Source organism: Eptatretus burgeri, chromosome 12 (assembly GCF_056783735.1).
Source record: "Eptatretus burgeri isolate ZD-2024b chromosome 12, Ebu_testis_v1, whole genome shotgun sequence".
NCBI classification, from domain to species: Eukaryota; Metazoa; Chordata; class Myxini; order Myxiniformes; family Myxinidae; genus Eptatretus; species Eptatretus burgeri.
This window is the reverse complement of record NC_140972.1, coordinates 93,723,315-93,735,659: the sequence shown is the minus strand read 5'-3', so window position 1 is coordinate 93,735,659 and position 12,345 is coordinate 93,723,315. Positions and strand designations below refer to the sequence as shown.

Genomic DNA, 12,345 nt, shown 5'->3' with positions numbered 1-12,345 from the left:
TTGTGGTGATCTGGGCTGTTGTGGAGCGGTTGGTGAGAGCGATGTTGGCGGTGGAGGTGGTTGTTGCAAAGCGGTTGATGAGAGCGATGTTGGGGGTGGAGGTGGTTGTTGTGAAGCGGTTGGTCCAAAATAACAATAGCAAAAGAGAAACGGCCAACTGAAGATTCACAGCCCTACACACGAATAATTTCCCGTTAAACATCGGTGGGGAAATCTATCTGAACACAGACTTCTCGACATAACTGATCTAAGGACCTATACGGTGCTCTGCGAATTTCCACAGCCGTAACTATATATATATATATATACATATATATATATATATATATACACACATATACATATATACACACATCCTTGCCACGTTGGCCAATTCCATTGCAGAATAGCCCTTCCTTTCATCAAAGAACCAGCTGGTTTATGTCCTTCCAACACCAGTGTATGAAGCAGATAAGGAGGACCTGAGGTTTTCTCCCACATCCAGTTACACAATGTTTCTGCGGATCATTCAAGGTTGACCAAATTTCTTATCTCCCTTCATGTGGAAAAAAGCAAAGCAGAAATATTTTTCATGAATTGCAAGCGAGTGGATTTTGCTAGGAAGAAACAAAAGCTTTAAAAAATAAAAATAAAAATAAAAATAAAAAAAAAAGGTACAAATCAACATATATATTGTTACGGTTGTGGAAATTCACAGAACACCATTCAGGTTCCCCGAAGATCAGTTATGTCGATAAGTGTGTGTCCAGATAGATTTCCCCACCGATGTCTAATGGGATTTATTCGTGAGCCGGGCTGTGCATCTTTGAGTTAGTATTATTCTTTTGCTATCTTTATTTTGGTAAACAAACATCTCCTCACCACCGTCACCACAACCAACATCACAACCAACATCTCCTCACCACCGTCGCCACAACCGCCAACATCTCTTCACCTTCATCTCCACAAACGACGCCATCTTTTTGCCAGCAACGGCATTCCACAGACGAGCGGCATCTCCGCCGACAGATGCGGGGACTCCCTCGTTGGGGCGGGAGCCGATGATCTCTACCACGTCCGCTTTCTCCGCATTTGACGGCCAGATCGGATCAAAATGCCAAAAGTGGCGGAGCCAGCGGGGGGGGGGGGGTGAGAGGTCGAAGGTGGAAGACCAAACGCACCCCCATACCCCATAAAAGGGCGCGCTGGAACGCCAAGCCGGCAGTCTGTCGGGGTTCGGAATCGAGTGCAGTGGAGCTTGGAGTCCGGTGGAGAGCGCCAAGGTTCGAGTCCAGTGGAGGGCAGTTGGCCGTCAGAGCGCAGTGGAGCCTGGAGTCCGGAGAAGTTCGAGTCCAGTGCAGGGCTGTTGGTCGGTGGAGGCAGCCGGCGAGAAGTCGCCAACCAGCGGCATAACGGTCCGAGGTGATCGGGCCCCGGGATGGTCCGAACGACGCTGAGGAGTGAGCGGGCTCTTAAGAGAGCATCAACTCTAAAAGAGCAAGGCCCGTTCGCTCCTCTGAGGCGTCGTCGGCTCGGCCCGATCGAACAGGCCGCACGGCAAGGCCCGGACCAACCGAGTCGCCATCACACCAGCTGCCGTGTTGACGGCGAGACATCGGGGGTTGTCCAGCGAGTCACCACGAGGGCGGCAGGTAACCTGCACGGTCTCGCGGAGCTCTTTCGGTCTTCACAGCTCCGAGGAACATTAAAGGCCTACGGGTCTTGTTCTACCCTTTCCTTTCCTGGGGTTTTCTTTGCATGGAAGTTGTGGTGCCTTGTCCTATAAGTAGAACCGACTAAGTGATTGTGCAAATAATAAATAGAACGGCTGTAGTTCTTTTGTTTGCTCGTGTCTTGTCCCTACCCCTCATTCATTGCCTGCATGCGTGCATGTGCATTTATAAATAAATGTCCCCTTTTGTTGAATATTCACCCGCTCTTTGCGTCCCTTCCTCCATTGAGCTGTCGTAATTGCGTTTGGAATATTAATTGGCTTTTAATAGCCGATAAAGTAATCGGATCCGACGGGGCTTGGCGATATAAAACCGCTCGGCAAATCGCAAACGGAACGAGCTGCTTAAGAGTGGCTCGTTTTCGTGCAGGCTCCGTTGAGGTGTAAATCCCCGGCATTTCTGTCTACGCGAATAATTAGGTACATCAACAATTCGGCGATCAACCCTGTAGCGTGTGGACAGAAAAGTTGGCTGATCTACGGTGTGGTAAAACACACGCCCGTATCTGGATTCCAACGTTGATCCGGAAAGCCCAAAAATCCCAAAAATTAATAAATTAAAAAAAAAAAAAACCAGCATGCCAGCTCACCTGCAAAGCATTGACCACACGAATCTGATGGTCCTCCCGCAGGGTCAGCACACAGTGGTGAAACAGGCTGTTTATGTTATCCTTCATCTGCATCAACTGATCACCAACGAGCGATTCGAGCTTCGCCTCCAAGTACTCCAGATTGACCTGCAACAAAGCACGGGCAAACAATCAGAGTGCAGCGGGTCACAAAAACCCAGGTAACAAATCGCTTTATACACGACCAGGTGCTGCGCCACCTGAACACGGGACGTGCAATCAAAATCGCACATGGCACCTCATCAAAGGTGCACATCGTCGTTTTTAGCTCGCCTGTTCAAAGAACAGAGCTATAGCGATACCCCCGGCATGAAAATGTTAAAGTTTTTGGTGCAAGTTTTTTTCCTTTATAATGTTTTTATCTACCACAATATTTTTTACTAATTACAAATACATATATTGCTTTAAAATTATTTGGATCAGACTTCACTGCGATGCTTTATAAAAAAAAATATTATTAGACTAGTCTTTTTAAAACGATAAATGTATCAACAGGCGAGCATTGGGTGGCTTTGACACCAACTCTCTGGTTAAATCTACTCATCGTTTATTTATTAAAAAAAAAAAGTTCCAACCTTCAGAAGGAAGAGCTCTTCCCAGAAACGCACATTGTTCTGAACTGGATCTTCAGTCTGAAAAACAAACAACACAAATGACGTCACAATCGAGATGGCAAAACACCTTGGAGATTCGGGAGACCATCGATGGAGAAGCACCACAACCACACAACTACTCCAACCACTCAACCACACGAACCGGGTCTCTGGTCCGATTCAACCAACACCACGTATTACCGACAAGTTCATGAGAAAGGCAACGAGTCCGGGTCCGGGTCCGGGTTCGGGTCCGGGTTCGGGTCCGGGTCCGGGTTCGGGTCCGGGTCCGGGTCCGGGTCCGGGTCCGGGTTCGGGTCCGGGTCCGGGTTCGGGTCCGGGTTCGGGTCCGGGTTCGGGTCCGGGTTCGGGTCCGGGTTCGGGTCCGGGTCCGGGTTCGGGTCCGGGTTCGGGTCCGGGTTCGGGTCCGGGTTCGGGTCCGGGCTCGGGTCCGGGCTCGGGTCCGGGTGGTTCGGGTCCGGGTTCGGGTCCAACCAACACGATCGTAAGGACAAGCCCACCTTGAATATCTCATCGTACATGAGGACCACCTTCTCCTTGAACACCTTCTTGGATCCGGACGATTTCCGCAAAAGGCCCGACTTCTTCTCCGGCTGCGCCATGGCCGGAGCGGCCTTCTCACGATGAAGAGACTCGAAAGGAGGACGAGCACAAGACCCCGTCAGTCCGCCCCAAATCACCAGAATCTTCCCACCGGAAGCGGTGCGAGATCGATATCGAGATCGTGTGTTTCCGGTCCGCCTCGGCCGGCGCCGTGCTTTCAATCACCCTCGTCTCCTCATGTAAATCTACACGATGAGGGAGAATTTATAAACATCACCAATGGAGAACATGTTTAAAACACCGGATGTCGGCATTAAAAAAAAAATCTCCAAGTGAAGTCGCAAAATCAACCAACCAGCTAATCTAAGCGCCTAAAGCCATACACCGCTTAATATTCTACATCGACTTGTTATTTGTCTTTTGATGTTTTTTTTTTATACGTTTTGAGACTAAACTAATGTTTCGAAAAATCATTACAATTAGTGGCTCTTCATGCAGGTCTTTTACACAAATTGATGCAGCTCGAGGTAAAAATACGTTTTCAAATATCAAGCACCTTTACACAGTATTAAAGAAAGAAAAAACAAAAACAACAACTCACTCTTATTTCATCTCGGATTGGAGTCACCGATTTCACGTTGAAAAATTAAATACGGGATGGTTGGAAGGAACCAGCCGAACAAGAAATATAATAATATACACCTCAGTGCAAAGTCTTACCTCTGACAAATTCCCAGATGAACTAAAATTCTTCATGAGTTTTGCCATTACATACAAAGAGCGTTCAATCGGAACGGTTCATTATAATGTCATTTACAACGATAACAATGAGGATGATTGTGATCCGGCGCGCGAGACGCACGAGTCCCGAAGAGGGGGGGGGGCGGAGTCTCGTCGGGTGCTGATGCTTCCCAAGGGGGCGAAGTCTCGTGATGCTTCCCAAGATGTGTTCGAGGGGGGCGGGGTTTACAGAGTTGACGTCCGTGTCACAGGCAGTGACTGTGGGTCGGGGTGTCGCTTATGGAACATTCCCGTGAGATCCCGTTCGAGCGCAGTACGTTGCTGCTGCGCCTGCTGGGTGGTGAGTGCGTTGCCGCATGCTGGCGGGGCAAGACCCGCACGTTGTGCGTCCTCTCGAACTCACGCCGGGATCTTCACACCTTCGAGTCCGCGGGTCCCGTGCGACTTCCCGCGGGCTTCCACCACTTGGACATTTCATCTCGTGACTCGGCCATCGTGGACGTGTTGTCCCTCGACGTCCCGGAGGATTCCGAGAGGGTTCTGCTGGTGGTGTTCGAAACCGGACGGGCCGAGCACTGGAGGCGCGTCCGCTCCACTGGCTGGTCCTTGTTGAGTCGGACGAACCTGTGCGTGGCCTCGTCCTCCAAGGTGCTGTCCGTGGCTGTGCTGCCGACGTGGATTGTTTGGTGCGAAGAACGACCTCCTTCTGCTCACCGGAGCGCAGACGGCGGAGCTGCCCTAAGGAGCTGTGTGTGCAAGAGGTCCATGACGTGGTCCACACAAGAACTTCCCACGTTAGGTGCTTCGACGGTCCTCCTACACAGCTGTCCAGGTATTCATGTCGCATCCACGGGAGATGGGATTTGTTTGCATTCTGCTCAACATCATCCTTTATCCAGAGGGCCCATGCTGATGTTATGGGAACCAGAGGCCGATGAGCTTTCGGTGGTCGCGCTGGGCCATGGTGTCGTGACTGCTAAACATGCCGCAGAATTGGACTTTATGGCCATTGTGGACGAGTGCAGGGATCGTCCATCGGGCGTGTCCGTCCTGTGTCACGCACACACCTCAGGGTCTCAAGCCGGTGTGCTCGTGGCAGCTTCCGATGGAAACGTTTGGATGGTGCAGAACCACGGAATGGCCACACGCGTGTGCACGTTTGCAGTCAAGGACTTCGGGGCGGAAAGCTCAGAGACTGTGGAGATGTTCACCGGCGGTGATACGTTGATGTTGGTACAAGGGAGAAGCATGACCGTCGTCGACTTGACAAACAAGAAGTGGTTCGAGTTGTTCACACGTGAGAAGGTTTTGGGCACCGTTCCACGGTGCTTGTGCCACGACACGCTGAGCCTGATCACGAGCTCAGGGTTGCACAGCTTGGAGTACATGAAAACCAGAAATGGATCACAAAGAAACGGCAGCAGACGAAAGGACGCGGTGTGCAAGCGGGTGTACGAAGAAGCTTGCAGTTACTTCCAAACGCGGAGCGTGACTGGAAGCAGGATGAGTGTGCAACAGTTGAAACACAGCATGGGGAAGGAGCTTACAGCTTTGCTGACAATCCTAGAGGTGCCACTGGGCATCAGGAATTGCTGTTGGGATCCTGAATACGACGAGCTCGCAGATCAACTGAAACCTTTACTGGATGAATACATGGACGTTGAAGAACTGAAATCGGAGATGTCCTTAAACGGGTATGAAGAGTACGCTTACATCATCATCAAAGCAGAGATCATGAGAATATTCCACAATGACGTCGAGGACAAGCAGTTGAACCTGAAGGAACTGCTGCAGTTCTTTCCAGAAGGAACGATCGACATGGTCTGGGACGTGTTAAATGTTAATGCGAAGAATGAGCGAGCCGATACGGGAGTGTTGCATGAACTGTGGAAAACGGTTCTGCAGGAAGGGAGCTGCTGCGGTGTACAACCGCTCTTTGAGCAGATCTGCACCGCTCTACATCTGCACCGATGCCACTCGTTGCTCACGTTCCTCGACACGGCCCGAGACTACCAGAAGGTCGCCTCCACGTGTTCCATGAACCTCGACGTGACGCCGCTTCACTTGCGAGTCCTTTTCTCACTCCCGGACGGAGCGGATCAGGAGTCCGTCACGCTGCGCTCGCAGCTGCTTTGTCGTGGTGAGCCGGAGGACGCGGTCCAAGGTGTTACCATGCTGCTCGACGCGGGGCAATGGGAGAAGGCGGTACAGGCGGCAAAGAGGAGCCCCGCCTGGAGCCAACTGTTGCAGGCCGACATCTTCAAATCTTTTGTCGTTGCCATCAGCAGGTTCAGAGGACTGGATAGATATTTGAACGACATTTGGAGACTTTGTCCCGACGGCATGACGGCAATGGAGGTGTTGCGCATTATGCTACGTCACATCTCGAATGACGTGGGTGATGCGGTTTCGGAACGAGTGTTCGATCGGGATGACTCCGAACTCACCATACGTCTCGTTCGCCCGTTTTTAACACGCTTGTTGCTCGGAGAGATTGCCGAATGTAAAGCTTGTACTTGAACGTTTGCAGGATTCCATACTGGCCTTTGTATGCTCGATGAGTTTTGATTTACGGGATCACAGGTGCTTTCATCGATGCATTTCCTTCGAGCCTGAGGCTTGGGGGTGCACGACTTGTAACAGCGGAAACCTTTCTGAAACCATTGGAGAAGAAACAGTAACTGTCGTGTGAGCAAAATGTATTTGAACGGTGCGAAAGATTCCTGGGTGTTCTTACATTTGCACCGCGGAACATTTTCAGGGTTATCAGGTTCGGGAAATGTTTGCCATCATCCGATGAAACGATTTAAATAGTTTACTCCGCACTGGGCGAGGTAGTGCTTCCGATTTGGTGTAAAGTTGCATCCGTGACATGTAAGCTAAAACAGTGTGTACACTGATCCACCTGAACCTTTTTGATGCACGAATCACGTCCTGGCAATCCAGGTTCATGGAGAAGGTAAAGGACAGGATAGTAGATTGACAAATTGATGTTTTGTTTTTCCTCCATGGGCTCAATCAGCTGCCAAGCTAGTTCAAAGGAACCCATTCACAAATTTAAAATCATTTTCTTTGAGATTTTCATCGATTCATTGGAAACGCTTGCAGTGTGTGCGCGAATGGCACAGAAAGTGGTGATTATTTAACAAAAAAATTATTTATTTTTCTCAATAAATATTTTGCTGTTTTCAGTTTTTATTTATTTTATTTTATTTTTTAAAGAATATTATAAAAAAAATTAAGCATATTACGTCAAAAGATGATTATATCTAATATGCTTGGTGTTGGCTTAATCGTTAGGGTGTCGGTCTTGAGATCCCAGGGTCCTGAGTTGAAATCCTGCTCTACCGTTGAATTAATACCAGGTGGGGTTGACTCAGCCCGCCATCCTTCCGAGGTCGGCAAAATGAGTGCCAGCTTTCTGGGATGATTGAGCCATTTGAGTATCCTGTGTCGGAGTGGTGACCCGTCCAGGATTGTGCCCAATAGCCCAGGAGACTGCTTTGGCACCAACACTCTGGACAGAGTATGATCGCAATGGATGGATGGATGGATGGATGGATTACATCTGTCACACAAGTGCAGATCACCCCATTCATGGCTGAAGATGGCCCTTCATAGGTGACATTCAAAAAACCTGGGAATGTGTTGATCGTGGACGAGCAACAGAACCAGGCAACCACACACTGAACCTACACGATAAAAAGGTACTCCACGTAAAGTTAATCCTGCACTGCAAAAAGGTATGGCATGTGGAGTTAAACCTGCACATGGAGTTAAACCTGCACTGTTTAAGAAGATGAACCTGCACTCTAAGTCCCGCACATGGAGCTGACATTGCACAGTATTTAGTGAAGTGCTGCATATGGAGTTAAAGCTGCACTGGATCTAAGTACCACACATGGAGATAAATCTGCCCTGTAACTCGGTACCACAGAGTTAAGCCTGCACTGTAAGAAGGTAGGTACCACAGGTGACCTGGAGTTAAACCTGCACTGTAAAGGTACTGCACAGAGTTAAATATCACTGTATTTAAGTACCACATGCGGATTTGAACCTGCACTGGAAGTAGGTAATGCACGTGGAGTTGAACCTGTTCTGTATTTAGGTACCACTCGTGGAGATAAATCTGCACTGTAACTCGGTACCACACAGAGTTAAGCCTGCACTGTAAGAAGGTATGTACCACAGGTGATGTGGAGTTAAACCTGCACTGTAAGAAGGTACCACACAGAGTGAAATATCACTGTATTTAAGTACCGCATGCAGAGTTGAACCTGCACTGGAAGTAGGTAATGCACATGGAGTTGAACCTGTTCTGTATTTAGGTACCACTCGTGGAGATAAACCTGCATTGGAAGAAGGTAGGCACTGCACTGAGTTAAACCTACATTTGAACTTTGGTACCGCACGTGGCGTGGAGTTAAACCTGCACTGTAAGAAGGTATGTACCACAGGTGACGTGGAGTTAAACCTGCACTGTAAGAAGGTATGTACCACAGGTGACGTGGAGTTAAACCTGCACTGTAAGAAGGTACCACACAGAGTTAAATATCACTGTATTTAAGTACCGCATGCAGAGTTGAACCTGCACTGGAAGTAGGTAATGCACATGGAGTTGAACCTGTTCTGTATTTAGGTACCACTCGTGGAGATAAACCTGCATTGGAAGAAGGTAGGCACTGCACTGAGTTAAACCTGCATTTGAACTTTGGTACCGCACGTGGCGTGGACTTAAAGCTGCACTATACTGTCGTGGCCAAAAAATATTGGCACCTTCGCACTTTTTTTTCAAATTATACATCATTATTTGAAAAAATTGTGGAAGTTTAAAAAAAAAAATTGTTGAAATTAAGAAATAGTTTGGTGTGCACATATGTCTGGTTTTCAGTGGAACAAAACAAAAAAAGCTGAAAATAAAATGACAAAATCTTAGCTTCAAACCACACAGAAACCCGAAAGTGGCCCAGACAATATTATTGGCAGCTTTTGGAAGTGGTGAGAAATAATTCGATTTCAAGCAGGTGATTCTCCTTTACTTTGGAATTGAACTTACCTGTGGTGAGTTGCAGGTGCCTGTAATATAAAAATCACTCACTAAATCAGTTTGAATAGAGAAAATAATTCATTCTACTGTTTTGTGTCTGTGTGTACCACAATGAGCATGAAGAAAAGAAAGAAAACCAGAGAATTGTCTGAGGCGGTCAGACACAAGATTGTAGCCAAGCATGGACAATCTCCAGGCTACAAGTGCATCTCATCTACAGAGACCTTGTTCCCGTGTCCACTGTATGAAATGTTATCAGGAAGTTTATGACCCATGGCACTGTAACCAACCTCCTTGGACGTGGCCACAAGAGAAAACTTGATCGAAGATTGCAGTGAAGGATTGTTCGAATGGTAGAGAAAGCACCTCAATCAACTGCCAAACAGATTCAAGCTGAACTTCAGACACAAGGTACGACGGTTTCAACTCACACCATCCGTCGCCAACTCAATAAAAGGGGTTTCTATGGTAGGAGACCCAGGAGGACCCCACTGCTGAGAGAGAGACATAAGAAAGTCCACCTGGAGTTTGTCAAAACACACCTGGACAAACCAAAATCCTTCTGAGAGAATGTCCTGTGGACAGATGAGACCAAGTTAGAGCTTTTTGGGAAAGCACATGATCTCTGTGTTTACAGAAAACAAAATGAAACCTTCAAAGAAAAGAACACCTTCCCTACAGTCCAACATGGAGGAGGTTCAGTCATGTTTTGGGGTTGCTGTGCTGCCTCTGGTACTGGGTGCCTTGAATATGTGTATGGCATCATGAAATCAGGAGATGACCAAGGAATTTTGGAGCGCAATGTTCAACCCAGTGTCAGAAAGCTGGGTCTCCGTCGAAGGTCATGGATCTTGCAGCAGGACAATGACCCCAAACACACTTAAAAAAGCACCCAGGAATGGTTCAAGATAAAATGCTGGACTGTCCTGAAGGGACCAGCAATGAGTTCAGATCTAAATCCCATTGAACACCTGTGGGGAGATTTGAAAACAGCAGTTTAGAGAAGGCACCCTTCAAATCTGGGAGAACTGGAGCAGTTTGCACAAGAAGAGTGAGTCAAACTACCAGTGGAGAGATGTAGGGAGCTCATTCATGGCTATAGGAAATGCTTGACTGCAGTTATTTTGTCAAACGGCTGTGCTACCAAATATATTAAGTCGAGGGTGTCAATAATTTTATCAATGCCATTTATTTTTATTTTCTGATCTAAAAGGATATATTAAGTTCTGAATCAAAAACAAAGGTTTTAATATTAACTATGAAATAAAGAATTGTGGAGACAAAATACCTTTGTTAATTTCAACTTATTTTTGGGAGAAAATTTGTGAGTTATTTGAAAAAAGTGCAAGGGTACCAATATTTTTGGCCACGACTGTCAGTAGGTGCTGCACTTGGAGTTGAACCTGCACTGTAAGTAGGGACCGCACGTGAAACTATTCCATCCTCATTATCCTTCCAAACTTGCTTTCTTTACCTACACATACCCCCCCCTCCCCACTCTCCTTTCTCTATCCCATCACTGCCCCTATTTTTCCCATTGAAACTTTGCCAACCCCCCTTTCCAAATCACCTGGCACCAGCAATGGATTCCCTTTGCTCAGCGAGTACAATCACTCGGTACCTGGTGTTGCTCCCTTTCCTCAGCAATCGACACCACTTGTTACATATTTTGTGTTCCTCTGCTCGGCGAGTATCTACATCACCCGATATCAGCACTGTGGTCTCCTTCCTCGGCGAAGACTATCATGTACCTGACCTACATGGTGTTCTCCTTACTCAGCAAACACTTGCACGGTCTTTCCTTTCGTGAGCAAGTACCATCACCTGGTGTTCTTTCGTGAGAGAACAAGACCCACGCTTTGAAAATCAAACATTTATTGGAGCCAAGAATTCCCGGTGCAATTCTTAAGTGTTGGCTGGTGTTGCAATTATGTTTTGTGTTGGCTTTATGGTCAGGGTGGTGGGCTTGGGATCCAAGGATCCTGAGTTCAAATGCCACTCGGCTGTTGAAATAATACCAGGTGGGGTTGACTCTGCCTGTCATCCTTCCGAGGTCGGCAAAATGAGTGCCAGCTTGATGGTATCCTGTGTCGGAATGGCGACCCATCCAGGATTGTGTCCAATGGCCAAGGAGTCTGCTGAGGCAGCACCAACGCTCTGCACAGAGTATGGTCCCAATGGATGGATGTATGGAATTCTTAAGGGATTTTTGATTCCTGACCCAACTATAAACTGTCAAATTGCCACTTCACAGGCCAAGTGTTGTGAGACAAAGTGCGCCGTCCCTGGGGCTAGATGTTGAGTCAGGTATTCTCTGCTAGCACAGTTGGCGTATGTTATGAAGACCTATGGCGAATTTTGCAAAGAATACTCGAGTTATTGTCGGAACCGAGAAAAAAACAAAAAAAAAATCCTTCCTTTAGTTGAACATCAGGCCTGCTCAGCCTGTTCGTGAAAGACTTGGGCTGGAGGACATGCTCTCGGAACTGCAGATCCCAATTTAATGGGACAGCATGAAGAGACTTCAGCAAATCCATGCAACGCTGGGGTGGTAGCAGGTTTTGGGCACGAGGTATCTTTGTATCCCATGTACTTAATTAATAATGTGATGTAATGACAGATTAGTGATGTAAAGGACACTCAAAATTACCTTATTACTGTCAGATTGTCTGGATAAAGTGAGCTGGCTCACTCATGCACTTCAGGAAGTGGGTAAATTGCCTCCCCTGGCCTGGTCTCGATGTGGTGTAAATTCAACTGCGGTCAGCTCTTACTTCCCTTGGGGAAAATTGGGATGCACATTAAAAGTAAATGTTGGAACAAAGCATGTGCCACACAAATCCCAAAGGAGCATGTAGCTCAATGCTGTGATCCTATATTCAAATCCCATATTGTGTGTTGATTCGTCCATGGTCTACCGTCCTTGTAATTCATGAAACGGACACCTATAGCTCATGATCACCAAATAATGCAGCCAATATGTGTGTGACCAGTCACAATGGGCACTCACGTACATGCCGAGAGCCTTGTAATCCTGGCCAATCTTGACTCTTCCACTGC

General features: G+C 47.5%; 2 protein-coding genes across 3 annotated transcripts in view; one reads left to right on the top strand and one right to left on the bottom strand.

Annotated features, from left to right (window-relative positions):
• Positions 1–3,794, bottom strand: part of ARMH3 (armadillo like helical domain containing 3) — an 82,430-nt gene extending 78,636 nt beyond the window's left edge. Inside the window, exons 1-3 of one of the 2 annotated variants that reach the window (XM_085848914.1) lie at positions 3,455–3,794; positions 2,916–2,972; positions 2,302–2,448 (exon numbers count right to left, since the gene is read on the bottom strand). In XM_085848914.1, the coding sequence (XP_085705040.1) occupies positions 2,302–2,448; positions 2,916–2,972; positions 3,455–3,556 (306 nt within the window). In that variant the 5' untranslated portion in view covers positions 3,557–3,794. The remainder of the gene's footprint in view (positions 1–2,301; positions 2,449–2,915; positions 2,973–3,454) is intronic. The other variant, XM_085848913.1, reaches the window with a different exon arrangement.
• Positions 3,795–4,441: 647 nt separating this feature from the next.
• On the top strand, positions 4,442–7,432 carry HPS6 (HPS6 biogenesis of lysosomal organelles complex 2 subunit 3). The gene has a single exon (XM_085848912.1). It carries the CDS (start codon positions 4,518–4,520, stop codon positions 6,756–6,758), a length of 2,241 nt encoding a protein of 746 aa, XP_085705038.1. The 5' UTR covers positions 4,442–4,517; the 3' UTR covers positions 6,759–7,432.
• The last annotated feature ends 4,913 nt before the right edge of the window (positions 7,433–12,345 follow it).